Source organism: Equus caballus, chromosome 1, assembly GCF_041296265.1.
Source record: "Equus caballus isolate H_3958 breed thoroughbred chromosome 1, TB-T2T, whole genome shotgun sequence".
In the NCBI taxonomy this organism is placed as follows: domain Eukaryota; kingdom Metazoa; phylum Chordata; class Mammalia; order Perissodactyla; family Equidae; genus Equus; species Equus caballus.
The window spans coordinates 11,271,518-11,292,847 of NC_091684.1; the positions used below are offsets into that span (position 1 = coordinate 11,271,518).

The following is a 21,330-nucleotide window of genomic DNA, read 5'->3' on the forward strand; positions in this document are numbered from 1 at the left end:
AGAGTCTGGCCTAGCGCTAGTCTGGGGAGTGAAGGCAGCAGAAACAGGAGCGAGACTGCACATTCCGGGAAACCAGACCCCTATTGTAATGGGTGCTGCGGCTGCAAATTCCAGGGCGCTGGGGGCCTGGGCACAGAGGGGCCCATGCAATTAGGTTTCCTGGAACCTTGCAGGGAAAAGGCACAGGAAGGAAAGGGGCATCACTTGGCTGTGGCCAAGACAGCAGACGGAGGTCTAAAATAAACCTGAAAATCCTGTGCATCATCAGTGGCACCGTCCGCATCTAAGGAAGGATGAAATGACAGGGCTGTGAAGACACAGTTTTGGCATCAAGCTTGCCACGGCCAAAGGCTCTCGGACCTATTCTCGTTAAAATAAACTGAATTCACAAGTAGCAACTGTTAACTGTTTTTTGAAGGTTCAAAATTGGATGACAAACTACTATACTCTCTGTCTTTTACATAGAAATAAAACTCAGAAGCGTTCCGTGTGACCCCTTTCTTTCTTCATCACGAATAAAGGAGGAAGGGGAGGCGGAGCCTGGGAGCCTGGCCTCGGTCTCCAGCCCACACTGGCACTTCCAAGCGCTGGCAGACCCTCTTTCCGGTGCAGTCTCCCAGACGGCTCAGAGTGGGAAAAGCTCGCCCGACGCCAGACCTCAGACTGCAAATCCATCCCCCACATCCATGGTGCCCTGAGCGAGTAACTTTGCAGGGGCCGGGCCAAGGCTGCAGCAGATGGTGCTGGAAGAGTGGGCAGGTGAAGGAGCAGAAAGACCCACCCCAACAAGTCTAAGACAGTCTCCCCAGATCAGCAACAAGCTTTCGGGGGCACCTCGCCAGTTGGCTGCAAACGCCTAAACGGGCTGTCAGTCACACGCACAGCCCAGTTCTGCAGCTTCAACTCTACTAGTAAACGGTGCCTTTTCCAGAACAATGTGTCTATGTTTAAAGGCGCCTGTCACTGACAATCACTTTTTAGTCTCATTGGCAAAAAAAAAAAAAAAAAAGTCCTAGCTTTGCACACCATGGTGGATGCTTGGGTTTGGTCAATATTGTTGCATTTAACAGTCTCTTCTGACCCATTTTATGTATTAGAAAAAAGTTTCCAATCAATTCCACCACACGATTTTTTTTCAGAAGTCTCCCGCACGCCCGCCATGATGTGTCTATTATTGTCTTCAGGGAAAGGGCTGACGACTCAGTTCTCGAAAACACCATTAACTTTCCTCTTGATAAGCATCTGGCTCCCGTCTTGACTTTCCCAGATTTCTCAACTGAGTTCTCTTCCTGCTCCGACTGCTCCTGGTTGTTACGTCTGGAGGGGCCAAGGCAGTTCGGGCTCCTGAACCCTCCAGCCGCCAGCAGCAGACTGGGAGGCAATGGTTCAATTGATTAAGGGGTCTGTCATCAGCCACCCTCCCACAGCCCCCGGTGGAGGAGGGTGGAGGGAGGGATGTGGTGTGACAGTGAACTGAAGCCCTCTGTCCAGGAAGGGGACGGTTATTCTCGAGAAGCACCCTGTGCCCATTTGCTGACGAGCACTGTCCTTGAGATACGAGGAAGAGAATGAGAGGAACTGGTAAAACTGAGACGGAAGCCAGGAGGAATCTTTGGCTCAAGTAAGAAGTGAAAAGTGGACCCCGAGACCCAAGATGAGCCACTTCCCCTCTCTGGGCCTCACTTACCTCACCAGTAAGATGAGGGGGTAGGCTAGACCGTTTCCGACATCCTTTCCAGCTCCAAAAAAGTTGTATGATCTAATAAATCCATAAACTCCGTTTTCTCATCTTTTCCTTTCAACACATAATTCCCATCCATATAGAATATTCTTATTTTCAACACTGCTTCCTGGGTCATGTGCTCCAGTTTCTTCCAATACAAGAAGTCAGAGCCTTCTCGGCAATTTAGACTTTTAAAGTGACTTTTGGGCCTGGGATTTGGGCTCCCCATGAGAGCGAGAAAATAAAAGTCTGGCCTTCCTATATTCACATAACAATATTATTTGGTTATAAAATGGAATGAAGTGCTGATACATGCTACAACATGGATGAACCTTGAAAACACAATGCTAAGTGAAAGAAGCAGTTACAAAGCACCACATGCTGTGTGATTCCATTTACATGAAACGTCCAGAATAGGCAGATCCACAGAGACAGAAAGCTGATCAGCGGCTGCCTGGGGCTGGGCAGGGGGGAAGTATGGGGTGACTGCTAATGGGTACTCAGTTTCTTTCTAGAGTGATGAAAATGTTCTAGCATTAGAACACAGATAATGATGACAGTTGCACAACTCTGAATATATAAAAACTCTGAACTGTACACTTTAAAAGGATGAATTTTATGGTGTGTGAATTCTCTCAATAAAATTGCAATAAAAAAGGAAAACATTAATGTCACCTGTTTCTTTTTATTTTTTTAAGGTGGCTACTAGACAACTGGATTTTATCTATGTGGCTCACGTTATATTTCTATGTGTACAAAACATGTGAATCAACATATTCTTCACTTTTCAAAACAAACACAGTCTGGGCTCCTCCTGCATCCTGGACAGAGCTGGCATCCGGGAGGCTCCGGGCAGGGAGCCCTGGGCTGGGCATCCAGGGACTCAGGCTCTCTGTCATATCCTGGTTTGTGACCTTGAGCCTTCACGTCTCCTCGCTGGTCCCAGTTCCTCACTGAAAACATGAGTTTTGGACCAGATGACCTGACGATCACATGACCCCTTCCAGGTGAGACGGTCTGTGATCACAACTCCATCCCCAGGTAAAAACAACTTTTAAAAGTGCTCAAGCTACCCCAAACCTTGCTTAGCTCTTGAAATTGATCAATCTGAGAATAAAAGTAACTCAAAGACAGACCAGGCGATTTACCAACAGCAGAATGACCGGTTTGGTACTGTTCTATTCCATTTCTCCGGAAGAATCTCTTTCAGGGGAATTTCTTTTTGGCTGCCCCAGCCTTCAGTGACTTGAGAGGTTGATAATTCCATAGCTGATGGCAATGAATATGGATACAACCCTCCTGAAAAATAATTTGGCAATATATACCCAGGGCCATGAAAAATCCATATCCTTCCGTCCTGTCATGGCACTTCTTAGTATCCATCCCAAGGGAATAACTCTAGATACAGAAACAGCTGTGAATATGACAATGTTCGTTTTAATACTGTTTGCTAGAGCAGCCACGGCCCAGATGAACACAAAGTGGAAAACAGTCAACCAGATGGTGCTGATGCTCCAGACAGAAACGATGAAGCTGCTAGAATGATGGCAGAATCATGGACCTTTTTTCTTCCTTTCTTCATCTTTGATGTGATTAAACTATTTATAATTTTAAAAAACTGGTAGAGTACAATATGTCATCAAATGTATGAACGCATTTCCCAGGATGTCTAAACAGTATGGTGAAAAGAAATTAAAAAGAGCCTTTATGCAAAGAAGGGAGAAACTCGGTATAGTCATCCCAAAGAAAATCGAACCACAGCTTAAAAGACATGGGAGCATCTCAGTCCTGACGTTTCTGGCATATTCACCATGATATTCATACTGATTTTCTTTTCCCTTCAGCAAGAGCACTGTAATTACGGTTCAAGGGCATTAATATGTACTTAGAACTCTTGAGGGGAGAAATCAGTCATTGTATGGATAGCTTTTGGGTCATCTTCCAACCCAAGGAGATTATCTCGGGGGGGGGGGGGGCGGTTTCCTTAGCATCATTTTGTAACAGAAGACTAAATGAAAGTACCCAGTGTTTCTCAGCTTCACAGGAAAATCCCACGGGTGGACCCTGGCCTCTCCCGTCCCAGCAGGAAGGTGCGGCTGAGGTGGGGAGGGCTTAAGAGCTCTACCTTGGGCCTCAGGACAGAGTCCACACTGGACCCCCACTAACGAGCTGGGCAGCTTATGAGAGTTGTGTAACCTTTGGGTGCCTCAGTTTCCCCATCTATAAAGTGAAGGGTTGGGCAATAGGACCTGCAAGGACTTCCACACTCAGGCTTCAAGCTGTGGGATTCTGTCCTCTTTAGAAGCCAGCTGATGGCTTTGGCCAGCTACCAGTGTGTCTGCAGGAAAGGAGGTGTCCTTGTTCTTACGCACAAGATCCCAGAAAACATGAAAATGGGGACTGATGTGGTTAGAGATGGGTTGTGGAAGGTGAGAGCACAACGATATTTTCCAGAGGATACAGCATTATATGGTTGGCCAATGATGGGCATTGCGAGGGAACAGACTGGATGAGAAGTAGTATAGAACACCACGCGGGCCGGCCCCGTGGCCGAGTGGTTAAGTTCGTGTGGTCTGCTTCAGCGGCCCAGGGTTTTGCAGGTTCGGATCCTGGGCACGGACCTAGCACTGCTCATCAAGCTGTGCTGAGGTGGCGTCCCATGTGCCACAACTAGAAGGACCCATAACTAAAAATATATACAACTATGTACCAGGGGGCTTTGGGGAGAAGAAGGAAAAATAAAATCTTTAAAAAAAAAACCCGCTACTTTAAAAAAAGACCACCACAGACAGAAAGGTATTAGTGTACATGGTCCTTTCTAGATTGTCTCAAATTCCTGCCCTTCCTCCTGGACCTTCCGTGAGGTTATCAGACTTTTCCTACTGGGTTTTTTCCAATGAAGGCTGAACCATACTGGACTACATTTTTCAGAGGCAAAAATGTCAAATTGGTGGAGAAATGTCAAGCTTAGGATCAAAGGAACCTCAACTCAGGCCATTTCTTGACCAGCAAAGTCAGCCTGAGAAGAACAGTAGAGGGCACATCACGGGCTCCCCGGTAAGCAGCAGGTACTCTCTCTGACCTGGACACAAGAGATGGTCATGTGCTCTGTATAAGAGCTGGGGTGCTGGTGTTTTCAACCAGAGCCTTCTGACCTTGCTGATGATGGTGGTGAGCTCTGCCTGTAGCTTTCCTGAAACAGGGTCAGTGCCCCAGGGCAATTCAGTCACTTTGGCCAAGAGCTGCCATGTCTCAGTGGGACAAGAGGCCCAGAGGAGACCTATGTCTTGACACCCAGGAAGCACATTACTTTTTCCATCCTTCCGGCTCCACTCTTTGGTGCCTAGAGTCCCGGAAGACTAAGGTTGGCAGGCAGAAGGCAGGCAGAAAATCAGTAAGGGTATAGTTGACCTGAACAGCACAATCAATCTGCTAGACTTAACCGACATTTATAGAATACTCCATCCGACGACAGCAGAATATTCTGCTGTTCACATGGAACACTCACCAAGAGAGACCACATTCTAGACCAGAAAACATACCCTAACAAATTCAAAACAACAAAATTCATACAAAGCCTGTTCTCAGCCCACAATGGAACGGAACTAGAAATCAACAAGAGAAGGACAGCCAGAAACTCCCCAAATATTTGGGTATTATACAACACCCTTCTACATAATGCTGAGTCGAAGAAGTCTCAAGAATAGTTGGAGAGTGAGACAGACTTGGGTTCAAATCCTGGCTCTGCCTTCTCCCACTGGGTGGCCTTGGACAATGATAATTCACCTCTGGGAGCCTCATGGATTTCCTCAGCTGGGGAACGGGGACAACGGCTCCTCCCTCTCTGGGTGGAGATGAGGGAAGAGCAAGACTAGCCCAGAACACAAGGAGCACAGCGCCCAGCTCCCAGGGAGCACTCAGTGCTCTCAGGTCATTGTTCTGTCCACTGTTGTTTCCTCCCACGTGGCCATCCTGGAGAAGGTGGCCCCCCATCCCCCAGGCTAGCTCACTGTGTGCCAGAGGAGAGCAGATGTGACTGCTGACTGCTTTCTCTCCACTGTATCCAGTGACAGCCATCTGCCTGGGCAACCCCAACTGGCAAAACTCTCTGTGTCCATCCATCCCTACCAAGCGGTGACTGCCACTTGGAATACTGGCCCCAGAGAGAGGGCTCTCCTAGTCACGGGGTGCAAGATGACTCAACAGCTGGATGATCCGGTAAAATGTCTCCGGAGACTCTGTGAAAGGGAACTCTACTGCAAGTCTCACCAAACCCTGAGGAAAAACACAGCTCGCCACACAGACGGGCCTACTGTCTTCTCGAGATCTGATTGCACAACTAAAGAAAAAGATGTTTCCTGAGGTTTGAAAATACTGCACGAGGCTCTGACTCATTAACGCAGGGCTTACTCAAATTTGAAAACTATCAGAAATCCCAGCCACAACAATAGGCCCAAGGAGACAGGATTATCTCCTGGTGAGGGACCAGCTGCTATCACACAACGTGGTGGAGGATTGTTTTTATGAAATATGCTGACTCAACAATTTGTTCTAGGAATAATACCCTAAAATAATAGGGTATCTGTGGACTCTCAAACTTTTATTTTCCTTAAGATGTGAGCAACCTACCCTTGTGAGGATCTTCCAAAGCATGGAAGCCAAAGCAAGCATCGTTCAAGAAGGTCCCAGGGCTGCTATAAACCGCCATCTCCTGAGTGTCACAGACTCCAGGGAGGGTTAACGAGATGACATTTGTAAAACCCCAGGTGTTCCAGACACGCAGCTCTTTGCTCAGGAGAAGTCACACACTTCTCAGATGATACAGACAACCACGGGGGGTTTCAGAGGGTGACAGGCAAGGCGCTGTCTGAGTCCCTCTGCCCGGGGAAACTCTCCTAACATACTTCTTGGCAAATTCCAAGTCAGCCTCCAGGACACACGTCCCACATCACCTTCCTTCTCTAACCCACCACCCACCTTATCCCGGGGGAGACAGGATCAGTACAGCACCTCCCGCTCCGAGCTGACTCCTTGTTAGCTGTTTCGATGATATGACGATCATTATCATTCTTATAGCTCTCATTGATTGAGTTCTAGCAATGCCTCAGGCACAGCGCTAAGCACTTCATATAATTAGCTGCTTCTTTCCTCCAACAATCCTATGAGGTATGTACGTATGCACTATTATTTTTATTATTAATTTACTGGTGAGGAAACTGAGACTTAGGGAGATTCAGTCACATACGAGAAGTCACACATTTAGAAAGTGGTGAACTGACTCCAGAAGCCCAGTCCCTAAGCCGGATGCTACATGATTAACTATGAACTCATGGGCCACTGAGCCTTACTCACCGCTGACTCCCTATATCTAGACACTTCTGAGTACACCGTAGGTACTCAAAAAATGCTCTGAATGAATTTAGAACTCAGAGATCTCATGTCACTGATTCCAAAAGCTGAACTCTGCGTGCTCCCAACAGTGATAGACACGCCTCTTCACTGCCACTCATTTCCGTCCTGCAGCGTGTTGTGCTGGCTGGTGTCCATCGGCGGTTCTAGACACACGTCACCCAGCAGCACAGAGTCACCCAACTTCCCTGCCACTCCTGGGAACCTTTTAGAAAAGCATATGCAATGGCTACACTTCTCAGTTTCTCTGTTGATATTAATTTTCTTTCTTCTTCTTTTTTAATGGCAGAGAAGGTGGGGCAGGAAAAATGAAATGGCTCAGGAGGGACCTCACTCCAGAGGACCCATGGCAGCCTGGCCTTGGGGTCCCCGGGAAGGAGTGAGGGATCTAGGCTCACTGGAGCTCAACTCTTGGGAGTGGGTGTGTCACCACAGAGGTCATCCAGGGACCCTCAGCAGCCGACACAAAGCTGAAGTATAGGCAACCAGGCCCGAGACGGGCCACATGCATTCAATGCCAACCTTGGCTTTCACCATCAATAATTTAAGAAAAAGAAACAACTCTTTAAAAAGCCAGCCCAGCCTTTAAAATAGGGATGAGATAATCACAATTCTTCAGAGATTGGTTTTCTTACAAGAATCACAGATCAGTCCCACCAGACGGGACCTCAGAGATCAGGTGGCCCAATCCTCGCTTTGCTGAGGCTCTGAGAGGTCAGGGGCCGGCCACCTGGCCAGGTAGTAGCCTACGAGGGGCCAGAACCAGTGGTCAACCTGCAGCCCCTCCACCCCAGCCAGCCTTCCAAGGAACCCTCAACCACTGCCAAGCCTGATTTCTTCTTCAAACTAAGCCTGACCTGAGCTATTTATTCACTTGAAAGACAAGCTCATGGAAAGTCTGATTTCTCAATCCAAGGCACGGAACTGCATCCAGGATCACACAACTCCAAATGGACGCAGAATTCAGCCCCGCAGCCCAAAGGCTGTCGGGTGTCTGACCATGGTTAGCTCACAGCCCCCGCCACAATCGCTTACTGAATACAGTTATTTTAAGCTCTAAAGCAACCTATTTAGAGCTCTTCTGGATGGAACAAAAGTTACTCAAATGCCTGGCTTTTGATACCGTTAACTTACGAATTTTATGAAACCTTAATACGTTAACTCTTTAGCAAAACCAACACAGCAAGAAAAGAAGATAACCAACGAGAGTGAGCAAAGCCTTATAAACTGCTCAGAAGACACTGGGGCCCACGGTTCTTCCCCAGGAATGTGGGGCCGCCCTCCACCTCCAGAGGCCCCTCCTTGTCTGTTCCGGGGCGAGACCAGGACAGGGAGTTCCTGGATCCCCACTGCAGCTTGTAGGTCTCCGGGCTACTCTGGCTGCTGTTTGGGTCCCTCCGGCTCCCGGGGTGTGTGCTAGGAGGAGAAACGGACCAGGCCTCCAAGGTTGAGGGGGTCTTTCTCAGGGCTCTCTCCTGGCTTCTTGTCCATTTTTCAGCAGAGCTCTGCAGCACTGCACACCCTGGCTGGTCTTCTGGAATGTCTGGGAATCCGGAGGGGCCTTTCCCTCCCCACAGGCAGCTCGGGGCCCAGGGCTCTGGTTTGCAAACATCTTCACTACAGCCCCTTCAGCTCTTTCGTTTTCCTTCCAAGAGGGCCGCAATGATGGCCACCAGAGGCCACGCTGTCCTCCGACTCCCGTGCCTGTGGCGTGAGAGTTGTAATGCGTCCTCTGCTTCAGCTCCAGGCCACGGCCATCTGGAGCACTGTTTATTCCAGCTCTGAGCTGCAGCTTAGCTGGGGTTGGCTGATAATCCCAGCTTCTCTGTCAACAGCATAACACGCTGATTAGGAACGGGCTCTGGATCAGAGGCACAGGTTCAAGTCCCGGGCAAGGTGCTGCTCTGCTCTGTGACTCAGTCTCCCGGCTGCAACACACGAGCATGACAGCTCTCCCCTCGGAGGACTGCTGGAGGGTCAGTGGGTTCCCATGGGCCTGGCACAGAATAAGCACTAAATACAGGTCAGCCCCTATTGTTTGCTATTTGTCATTGCAATTTCTTTTTTTGTAATCTCCTGATCAGTAGAGAGTTTTTGCTTTAAACTAATCCAAACCGTTACCGGAGCAAGACGACAGATCCTGGTTCTCCAGTATAACTGCACACTCGCCCACCCAAACCCTGACAGCACCACTGCCTTCTGAAATAGATGATTTGCCCTCATTTCCAGAGCAGTGAGTAGAAATATTCTCTGAAGTCTCCGTTAAACAGCTTACAGATAATAGCACCATCTTTTGAATGGTGACACGGTCCACCAGCCAAAGACCCTACCACGATTCCCAGCGCGGCTCGCCTACCCGGGGACCTCGGGTCTGACAGCGTTTCCTGCCTGCCTCGCCCGCCCTCTCTGCTCCAGACGAACCCTTGTTATGCTCCTGGAAGCTGTGGAGCCCGCGCCATCTCTGGAGCTCCTTCCCCACGTGTTCACAGGGCTGGCTCCAACTTCAGGCCTCCAGTCACACGGCAGCTCCTCCAAAGGCCTACCCTGTCCACCCCAGCTGAAACAGCACTCCCGCCAACCCTCTCCGCCAGCACAGGCAGCCAGTTTACCTCATTTAACAAGGACACCAAGTGACCTGCTCGCGGGCAGGGCTGCGACTGAATGAAGCCTGCTGGCTCCCGGGCTCCTGTCCTCAGAGATACCTCCGGGGAAGGCAAGGGCAGAGTGTCAGATGAGGGGTGGCAAAAGCAAAGACTTGCATTAAGCAAAGACTGGATGGCCCTGGACCTCAAGCAACTCTTGTTTCTACATTCATTCATTCATTCATTCATTCATTCATCATCCACCCACCAGGTGCCTCATATGTGCCAGGCAGACAGACAAACAGACAAGCAGTGCTGGACACACTGCAGAGCTCAATAAATATTTGCAGAAAGAAGAGAGAAGGATGAGATCAGCCTGCACCCGCTGTGTCTCTCCCTCCTTCCAAGGCCGCCACGCTCATCCTTCTGTGCCTGTCCCCTCACTAGCTCTCCTGGGAGCCTGCTTTGGGCCACATGGCCCGTAGGAGGGGACCTGTTTCCCTCCACATGGTGAGTGTCAATGATTCTGCCAACTCCAGAGCTTGCTAAGTGACTCCACCTCAAAGGCAATAAATCGGGTGCTCAAACGGTGCCAGTTACCCAGGACCCCATGCAGCGAGACTACAAACAGTAACAGCTGGCTTGTTTTTGACAAAAATAAGCAATATGCTTTTTTAAAGTCATCACCTCATACCCAGACTACTGCAGCAACCCTAACTCCGCACTCCAGGGCATTCTGCACCCCACCGCTAAGTCAGTCCCACGCCAGGCTTTCTTTGAGCTGCGGGGTTCAAAAACATCTGAGTACACAGCACAGCTCTCCTTTTCCGCCCTGAGACTCTGTGCCACCAGCCTTGGTCACTCCTGCTGCCCGCCCCTAATGTCCCCAGCCGTACCAATCTATTCACCAGCTCCCAAAGAAGGCTTTGCTCAGGCTGTTCCCCGCTCCACCTGGCATGCACTTCCCAGCCCTCTGGAAACTTCTTTTACCCTGCTTGACCTCTCTTCCTCAGCCTTGGAATTAAGCATTGAGTAGGCCCTGCTAAGGCTGTCTGGATTCAAATTCCAGCATAGTGGTCCTGGGCAATTAATTCAACCTCAGTTCCTCTTTCTGTAAAATGGGAATGACAGCAGAGGCTCCCTCCTCATGGGGCTGTGAAGACTGACTGGGTGCAGTCATACCCGTAACACCCCTGGCACACAGACTGGGGCATGCAGTGGGCACTCAACAGGTGCGTGTCCATGCCCACTCCTGAGGCTCCGTGGGATCACTTCTCTCCTGGATAATTCTCCTCCCCCCTCTCACTAGGCTGTGTCCCCAGGGTGGAGACTCGGTTCCATGCTCCCATGTTAGTGGAATACACAATCTTGGATTTCTCTTCCACTGCTCTGGCACCTTCTTCTCCATTTGAGCCAAACTGTGCCAGGCCCTAGTTAGGCATGCTGGACCAAACTCCTGCAAAGAAAATCTAGACCAGCCCCTTGCCCCAGGCTCCCCTCTCCCCCTCTCCGTGCACTGCCTGCGGTGAGGAGGCAGAGCAGAGCGTGGCTGCAGCCAAGGGCACTGCCAAGCACGGCTGGCGGGTCGCTCGGCCGCTGGATTGGCCGCAGCTGAACTCGGAATTGTTTTTCCACATGGTCTCTCTGACTGGAGAGGAGAAGCATCCTTCTGCAAGGTCCCGCGAGAGAGTTAGACGATTACTCCACCCCTCACCCCATCACCACCACCTCGCCTGCCAGGAAGGGTCTTGCTAATACAGAAAAGATGCGGAAGGAGGGAGAAGGGGTACGCTTCTTCCTCGTTCCTAACGCGGCCCCCCTCTGCCTCTGCCGATTTCCTGATCCAAAGCCCTGTTCAGCTTATTCAAAAAGAGCCACTTTCATTTTCGCAGAGTTGGCCCAAAACACGGGAAGCAAGGCAGGCAGCGACGCCGCCGCAGCGTCTGCGGTCCCAAACCGGTGCCCGGCCAGGGAGACCATCCGGAGAAGTGAGGAGCGGATGGGCAACAACTGTTCCTTCCAAATAAAAAATTAAGAGAAGTTTCCACGGGCAGGATCCATAAGAAAATGAATGCATGGTTAATTTTAAAGGGGGATACTAAGAGGAGAAACGCAGAGAAGCAGAAGGGAAAGCGACAGAAATGAGTCCTTGTGGTCCCAACACCTCCAGCTCGCTCCGCGCGAGACACCTTTCCCAGACCCGAACTTTCTCCTCCCTTTATGCCCACAGTCCTCGTTTGTCCTCCAGCCCCTGGCGCGGTGTGATTCCACGCGGGGCACCCAGCAGCCGGCCACCGGGCGGGACGCCCCGTCACCCTGACTCCGGGCTGCCAGACAGAGCGTGCCGGGCACCTGCTGGGCGTGGAACCGACCCCGGGCTGGGCGCAAAGCCTAGTTTCGAGGGAGCCCGCGGAACGCTGCCACCCCAGGGGCCGGTGCCCTCCTCTCCCAGCCAGTAGGTGCCTAGAACACCCTGCAGCGTCTCGCTGCCCCTTGGCTAGCCCGTCCTTCCCGCGGGGACAAGTCAGGGCTAGGATGGCGCGACTGGGGAGCTCCCCGGAGCGCAGCGCGCCGCGGGGCAGGGGTCGCCGCCCGCAGGTACCTTGGCCGCAGGCGCCGCGCTGCAGGACGATGACCGGCGGCTGGTGCAGCCTCTCGGAGCGGCGGCTAGCGGCGCGCAGCTGGCACGGGTTGGCGTAGGTCTTGGCGTCGCTGCCGCACACCGGCTCGCTGCTCGCGCACACGCAGAGGCCGGCCTGCGAGCGCCGCCGCACGGTGGCCGAGGCGGGGACCCCGAAGGACACCACACACTGCAGTCCCTCGCCGCACGGGCCCTCCTGCAGGCCGCACTCAGCCCCCTCGGGAGCGCCGCACACCTCGCAGCAGCCGCACGCGTCGCGGACGCGGCCGCCCTCGCAGTGTGCCGGCGGCGGGGCGCAGCGCGAGGGCTCGCAGCGCTCGGGACACCCGGCGGCGGGCACCGAGCGGCCGGCGCGGGCCGACTGCGCCGAGACAGGCGGCGCGAGCAGCGGCAGCAGCAGCAGCAGCAGCGGGAGCGGGAGGAAGGAGGCGCGCGGGCGCTGCATGGCGGCTCCGACGGCGGCGGCTCGAGCAAGGGCCAGAGAGCAGCGCCGGCGAGAGCGCGGGAGGGACTCCGGGGGAGCAGTTGGGAGTGCGCGCGGCCGCGCGGCCCAGCCCATTGGCCTCGCGGCGGTGACGAGCTGCCTTGGGGACGGGCACGGCGCCCGGGAGGGGGGCCGGCCGGATGGCGGGAGGGAGGGCGGGCGGGCGGCTGGACCCGGGACCGCCCGCCGCGGGGGCAGGGCGGGCGCGCTCGGGCACGCCGGGGCTCGCGGGGCGCGGGCGGGGCGGCGCGCGGGTCCGCCCCCTCGCGGGGCTTAGTCTCCCGGTCTACGCGTCCCGCTTAGCCGCCTTTCGCGTGTTCTCTCACCGCGACCTTAAAGCTAAAAGGAGACTCTGCAAGTGGGAACCTGCGGCGGCCCCGCGCGCGAGAACCCAGGAAAGTTCCCGCAAATTGCCGAGGTGGGCAACGGCCAATCGGGAAAGGGGCCGCTGCCCAAACCTGCGGTTAAGTGAAAAAAGCAAAGAGCAGAAGTAGTTAAAATATCATCAATCGCGCCTGACTCTTTTTAAAAGTTGTCGTGGGTGGGATGCGTGCTGGTACGTGCACAGAAGAGCTCCCAAGGAGACTCGAGAAGCTGGGAACGGACGGGGTGGGGGAGTCTTGGGTGGGAGAGGGGCTCTGTACTGTTTGAATCTTGACCACGTGCATGATTACTTCAAATATTGCTATTAAATAGAGCTCGCCTTTCATCTCCCACGTAAGAGTCTTCGGTGCATCTTTTGGGAGAGAGGCGAGTCTAGGCATCGCCAGGAGGGACAAGGGCGACCTGACATGTGGGTCCTCGTGTCCTGGCCTTGTCAGCCTGCGGGCGGCAGCCACCAGGCCAACACGGAGCAGATGGGCAAGGCTTGCCCCCCAGGTCCTGGGGGGAGGCGGGTTCGCGCTGACCCTGGCCGGGCAGACGGGTCCGAGGCCGGGTGGGCAGGGAGCGCTGACCTTGGGGTGGGGTAGGTGTGGGAAGGGCGCAGGAAGCTCAGGGATTTTGCGCTATTCTTCTGTATTTGGGTCGTTGCCCTGTCCACACAATACTTTCCCAACAAAAATAGTTTAAAAGAGTAAAATACAAATATTTATAACCCTGCTCAAGCACTTTTCAAATGTGAGCAGTGTTAGCATCCAGGGACCAGAGGGGCCCCTTGGACCAGGAGCTGGGATGCAGAAGGTCCGGCAGCCTGGGGCGTGAGAAGGACGTTGGGGTCCCCAGCCTGCGTCACTAGACCCCACTACAATTTTTCTTAAAGCCAGCCCCTCATCCTTGTGGGAAGGGGGGCCTTGACCTAGAATTCACTCAGCCCCAAATACCAGAGCGGGTGTGGATTCCTCTGCTGATTAGAGGCCCTGAGTGGGTGCCCAGCTGTGATTACTCAAAAAGAGGGTGAGGTGGGGAGTAATTATCAAAATCATCAGCAAATAAAAAGACTCTCCCCACAGCAGTCCACTGCGCAGATGGAATAAACAGGGCCAGTGGTGGTGAATAAATGGGTGAAAACTTCTCTTCGTCCAATATTCTTATCTTACAGATGAGAAAACTGAGGGCCAGAAAGGATAAATGCCACCCCCACCCCACCCCCAGTGTCACACCCCAGGTTAAGAATGATGGAGGCAGGACACCTTCTAAATGATTTCTGTGCCTGCAAAACCCCGTCTTCCACCCTCCAGCCAGGTGGCCAGACTGTAGGGGGAACTAGCTGGTTAAAAACAAAATGCGACTACAGCTTCCCCACTGCCTACTGGCTGGGTCTCCAAGCTCCTTCACTGTCAGAGAATAAGTCACAGAGGGTCCCGCTGAGTCCCCATCACCCCCTCACCCCATTCTCCACCCATCCCCCCACCGTACATACTTTACTCAGCCAGTGCTGAATGATTTGCATTTTCTGGAACACACCATCCTGTTTAAAGTGTCTAGGCCTTTGCTGACGCTCTTCCCTCCACCTGAAATGCTCTTCCTCTCTTCCAGCGTGGGTTGGTGACCTAGTGAAGCAGGCAGGAGCCATGTTATCTGATGGGCTGGGATTCCAAATCCCACTTCTGGCTCTTAATTCTGACTTTTGACAAGTTGTTTAAGAACCTCAGGGACCTTCACCAGGAAAATGGTGGTGGCTGCACGGCTCCCTGGAGTGACTAACCTAAGGGTGTTGGTGGCAGTGGAACCACTCTAGTGGTGGTTCACAACTAGTAGAGGTGTTTGTGACAGTGATGATGGGAGAGTGCGGGCCGCGGAGGCCGCGTGGCTGTTCTGCTAGGGAAGGAAGGTGGCCCCACCCTGCCGTTGGGAGCCGTCCCGTGATTTCATCAGGAGGAGTCCACAAAGGGAGGAATGGAAAACGGAACAGTACCCTGGAAGCAGAATTCGCAGTGCCCGAAGTTTTAGAGAGACCGTGGTCGCGTCATGATCATCTCCCAGGTGTGAGTGCAGTTCACCCACCATCCAACAAGTCCTTCGACTGGGAGCTAAGAAATATAAATCAACAGAAACCTGGCGTCCGGGGCCCCTCCCTGAGCTCCCCCTGGTTCCAACATCTCCGTCTCCGAAGCAGTGCTTTTGATCTGAAGGCACTGCTCTTTCTCTCTTCTATTCTTCTCCCCTGATGCCATTTATAAAGACAGTTTCTTAAAAGATGCATTTTTTTGATACATCACGAAAACTCATTTCTCACTCACTAGGTCTTGGCACAGATTCCTGCAGAGGATTTTTCCAGAAAAAAGGGGGCAGTTGTGAATCCACACAGGCGAGTTCCCTGACATCCTCTCTGTGGCCCAAAATTGCTTTAATTTTGAACAAAGTTCAAATTTAAGCTTTAATTTTGAACAAAGTCAAGTCTATTCATGAATAATGAACAATGGAACACCGTGGCTGCCAAAGCCTTCATTAGGAAATGAGGCTTCTGAACCAGAACAGAACAACCCCGTCTGCGCTGCCCAGAAGGAGAAAGTTCTCCCATTTGGGGCCTCTGTCCTCCCAACTGTGTGAAGGACCCAGACTGGTCGAGGACCTGAATCCGCAGGACCTAAAACCTAAGAAGCTATGGGAATAGTTTTGACTCTTCCTGCAATCTTATCACTACTCACCTTCTCGATAATTTCCAGGGGCTCTCAATCCCAGTAAAATGAAGTCTAAACTTCTTAACCTGACATCCAGAGTCCTCCACTCTCTCTCCCAAACCACCCTCCAGCCTGCTGTCCTCTAGTTCCAGGGCCACAGACATCCCTAGCTGCCCCTAGCCTCCACACCAACCTTCACCATAAGAACAGAACCCTGGCTGGGGACACGCCATCCAGATGGAACGTGACTTCTGAGCCCGTTTTGGCTCCCTTTCCTCTGAGCACCAGCACACACCCATCACCTTCCACCATCCCACCATTGGAAGCTCATAACCTCCTTTGGCAATAGGCACACCTGGTCCTGCTTCTCTGAAGACAGCCCCATGTCGGTTCAGTTTGGTCTAGTTTGAGAGAAACTTCTTTAGCATCTGCTGTGTGGTGGACTCTGGAGATGGAGCATTGAACAACTGAGCCCCTGCCCCTAAGGAGCTCAAAGTCTAGGATTTTCTGCAAGGATGAAAATGCTCTAACTGTGCTGTCCAAGATGGTAGCCAGTAACTATTTGTGACTACTGAGCATTTGAAATGGTCGCAAGTGCAACTGAGGAACTGAATTTTGTTTTTATTTCTTTTTTTTATACTTAGATTTTTTTTTTCATTTTTCTCCCAAAGCCCCCCAGTACATAGCTGTATATCTTTAGTTGTGGGTCCTTCTAGTTGTGGCATGTGGGATGCTGCCTCAGCACGGCCTGACAAGCAGTGCCATGTTTGCGCCCAGGATTCGAACCGGTGAAACCCTGGGCTGCCACAGCAGAGCGCGCAAACTTAACTGCTCTGCCACGGGGCTGGCCCCTATTTCTATTTTTTTTTTTAAAGACTTTATTTCTCCTTTTTCTCCACAAAGCCCCCCAGTACATAATTGTATATTTTTAGTTGTCGGTCCTTCTAGTTGTGGCATGTGGGACGCCACATCATCATGGCCTGATGAGCTGTACCATGTCCGTGCCCAGGATACAAACAGGCAAAACCCTGGGCCACTGAAGTGGAGCGTGAACTTACCCACTAGGTGACGGGGCCGGCCCATTTTTTTATTTCATTTTAATTCATTTAAGTGTAAGTAGCCACATGAGTGCAGCCCATGAGCTTTGTGAAGCTAGTGCCTATCACAAGGGAGAGAGAGGGATCTGAAACAAATGCAGGTTGACAGAAGGGACTTCCATGAAGGGAGGAATCAAGACGTTAGAGGAGGTGCCAATTGAGCTACATCCTGAGGGCCAGGGACGTTTTCACCAGGAGGACAGGAGAGGGAAGCACGCAGTTGTGAGTCCATATTATGAGTCCACCCAGCTGGGGAGATGCCAAGCTGTCCAGTGTGGCTGTGGGCAGGAGAGGGGTCCCCGCAGGCAGAAGAGGCAGCTCGAGGGGAGGACCAGGTTGTGAAGGGCTCCGGCTGTCCTCCTAAGGAACTTGGGCCTTCCTCGGGTGCGAATGCGACACTCCAGGAGGCTTTTAAGGAGATGTGTTTTGGCAGAATCACCTTGCTGCAGTATGGATGGTAGATTGAAAAAAATGGATTCAGTCACATGTGTTTTTAAATATAGATACATCATTAGATTTTAGGTTAAGGAGCACTTTAAATTAAATGGAAGGTATAGTTAATGCAACCCAATAGAATAAGAAGAGATTCCATTAGCTTTGTAATCATTCATTGATTTCGGCATGACCTCCTCAGTGCAAACCCCTCCTTCAAAAACAGTGCAAACGGCAAGGATGTTGAAAATATTTCTGAGAACTTTGGAAGCGCTTTAGAAATACTAGCATTTCTAATATCAAATCACAAAGCATTCATGTCTATTAATTATAGAAGAAGCCCCATAAACCAGGCCCAGGCCTGGCCGCTGTTCTGTATTTCCTTTCAAGCCGTCACGATCTATAATTCAGATCTTTCATTAATTTAGATGAACCTGTCTCCTAAGTCAACTGCAGAAGATCAACAGTCCGTGTTTGCATTAATTGGTTCCTTCCAACGTATTTGCTTTAGAAAATTAAAAGTGCATGGCATGCAATGAAATTTCTCCACCCCCAAGGACCAAATATCAGAAGACACAAGTTCCAGTAGAACCATAGGCAGCCACCAGAGTGTAATGAGAGACAGCTTGTCAATTTTCTGTTATTCAGGAGCAGCATGAAAAGCTGAACAAGGTCATACATAGAACATGCAGCCTTTTAGGCAAGATTGTTTGATTTTTTTTTTGAGGGGACAAAGAGAACAAGCATTTATTGATCACCAGCAGGTTGCAAGTAATTTAAATATACAAGCTTTACAACAACCCTGTAATATAGGTATTATTATCATAGCCTTGTTTTTTATTTTTATTTTTTTTCAGAAAGACTAGCCCTGAGCTAACATCTGTTGCCAATCTTCCTGTTTTTATTGAGGAAGACGGGCCCTGAGCTAACATCCGTGCCCACCTTCCTCTAGTTTATATGTGGGACACCTACCACAGCATGGCTTGCCAAGCGGTGCCATGTGCGCACCTGGGATCCGAACCAGCGAACCCCGGGCCGCTGAATCGGAACATGCGCGCTTAACCGCTGCACCACTGGGCCGGCCCCCATAACCTTGTTTTTTAAATCAGGAAACTGAGGCTCGGATAAACCAAGTAAATTATCGAGGTCACACAGCTCATAAGTATTGGAGGTGAGGTTGGTACTCAGGTCATTCTCTGTCTTCCCACTTGTGTGTGATAAACTCTTCCTGGCCAAGTTGAAACAAACTTCTTAGAGGAAGTGACACTTGAAGTCGGCACAAGAAGGATGTCTAAAGGCACGGAATTATGGCAAGGCTGCCGAAAGAGCAACAAGGAGCTCTTTTTGTCTGGACAGGTAGGAAATAGGAATAGGAAGGAATTTTGGTACAAGACTGTGCAAGTCTTCGTAGGTCTTGCTGAGGAATTCTGGTGAGTCAACGCAAACCAGCCCCATGTCATAGAAAACAACCCCAAAGGCAAACCCCACTGATGATGGCGTGATGATATCATCTTTAGGTAGAGAAGGCAGCATCCTGCTGCCCCCTGGGCTTAGTCACAAGATGTACCCTGGAAAATGTAATTCAGAAAGCAGTTGGAAAAAAATAGTTACTGGAAAAAAAACCTGCCTTCAGAAAAGAGGGGTTTTTTTAAGAACATATTTTTTAATACTTAAGAATTTTTTTAGAATATATAGGAGTTTCTTTGGGTTTTTGTTTCTTTTTTTAGGAGATTTCATATTTTTATTATTTATTTTGGCCATCAGGTACAGAGGATTGAGTAAATCATACTTCTTATATTTTTCCATTCAAGGCCCTCTCTTGTTTTACATATTTATTTATTCTCATTTATTCACATATCCATCTCGCCATGCCCTCCCCACGGTCAATCATTCTAATGGTTCGGTGTGTATCTGTTTATTTGTATGTATTAATGCAAATGGATATTGTTTTGTATCCATGTATTTTTATTGAGGTGTAATTGACATATGACATTATATTAGTTTCGGGTGTACAACATAATGATTCAATATCTGTATATGATGTGAAATGATCACCACAATGTCTAGTTAACATCTATCTGTCACCATCCATAGTTACAAAAATTTTTTTTCTTGTGATGAGAACTTTTAAGATCTACTGTGTCAGCAACTTTCAAATATGCAATACGGTATTATCAGCTATGGTCACCAGGCTGTGCATCACATCCCCAGGACTCATTTATTTCATAGCTGGAAGTTTGTACCTTTCGACTCTCTTCACCCACATGTGAACCATGGGACCCCAGTGACTTGTATGTGAACAAGGTCACGCATAGAACGTGCTGTCTTCTAGGTAAGATTGTTTGACTTTGAATCAAGGAAATTATGAGCTAAAATTTTAAATGTGCTGGTAAAAAGATGTTTTTTAAAAGGTGGAAGGGGTTTTCAATCTTGGAGTTATTTCATCTTCTAGTTATACAGGCACTAAAGTACACAGAAAGCACCAATTTTATAAGCATTAAAAAGCATTTACTGGGGCTGGCCCCGTGGCCGAGTGGTTGAGTTCGCGCGCTCCGCTGCGGGCGGCCCAGTGTTTCTTTGGTTCGAATCCTGGACGCGGACACGGCACTGCTCATCAGACCACGCTGAGGCAGCGTCCCACATGCCACAACTAGAAGGACCCACAACGAAGAATATACAACTATGTACTGGGGGGCTTTGGGGAGAAAAAGAAAAAAAATTAAATCTTAAAAAAAAAAAGCATTTACTAAGTTTATTTATCAACAGGATTTCTGTGGTGCTCAGATGTCAAAGTTTTAAACCAGCTTGACCTACAAAGCCCAGATCCTTTCTCTACAAACTTGCATTGTTATTTTCCTATGTATACAGCCAAGTGGTATTTTTTTTAACCCCTAAACTAATAGGAACAATGAGAAATGTAAAGCTGTGAGAACAGAGGAGAATGGTGCAGTTTTCCTGATGACTGCCCTAAAAACCTGGACCAGAAGCCGCTGATGGCTGAGGTCTCCGCTTCCATCAGTGTAACCCCAAACCCAGCCCGCCAGGTCAAGGACGGCACAGACAGCCTCCTATGAGCTCTGGGTTTCCCTCTGGTTTCCCAGTCACATTCGCCCACCTAGTGCACTTTGCCTGGCACAGAGCAGGTGCACTGGAACTATTTGTTGATCTTGATTCACCAGCTGGCAGGAGAGAAGAGGACCAGGGAAATAGTGGTCTGCAGGGATTTCAGCATCTGGGCTCATGGAGGGCAACACAGAAACAGTTTGCCCCTCTGCCTGTACCCAGCTCCCTCTCCTCCCACTCTAGTGTCAAGCTCAGACTCTCCAAGGACAGAAAGGCAGGGCACACGCCCCACTAAGCAGAACAGACTCACCGTCCCAGGCCCCCAGGAGCCCGGCTTTCCTCTCCCTCTCCTGAGCCACAGTCAGTCTCAGAAGGAGAATGTGCCATGTGCTAGGGGGCAGGGGGCATGACACAATGACACAGGTGCTGTCCCCTCACCAGGGGGTCGCCCATCTGGCTCAGCTCCAGGAGAAGTGTCTTTTCCTATGTCACACATAGGTGCCCCCAGGGGTGGGGACCCTGAAAACTTGGCCCTAAATTGCTGATGATCTCAGAAGGGCATTCTCCTTCCTGGCTTTCACAGTCCCCCTCTGCAAGAGGAGGTGACAGAGACCCCAGGGGTCCATTAGAATCACCTGTGGAGCTTTTTTAAAATGCTGATGCCAAGGAATTTGGCAAAACTCAAACTCAGTAAATTATAGTATTGAGTCAGTGTTGATTTTCTGATTTTATCATTTTACTGTGGTTGCATAAGAGAATTGTTTTTTAAAAGAAAATACACACACATTTTAGAGGTAAGAGGCCTTCATGTCTGCAACTTACTCTTAAACGTTTCAG

At 50.5% G+C, this 21,330-nt stretch overlaps 1 protein-coding gene across 1 annotated transcript in view; it reads right to left on the reverse strand.

The window, feature by feature from the left end:
• HTRA1 (HtrA serine peptidase 1) overlaps positions 1-13,073 on the reverse strand; it is a 51,770-nt gene extending 38,697 nt beyond the window's left edge. The window contains exon 1 of the mRNA XM_023638008.2: positions 12,317-13,073. Within this exon, the coding sequence (XP_023493776.2) occupies positions 12,317-12,914 (598 nt within the window). The 5' untranslated portion in view covers positions 12,915-13,073. The remainder of the gene's footprint in view (positions 1-12,316) is intronic.
• Between the last annotated feature and the right edge of the window lie 8,257 nt (positions 13,074-21,330).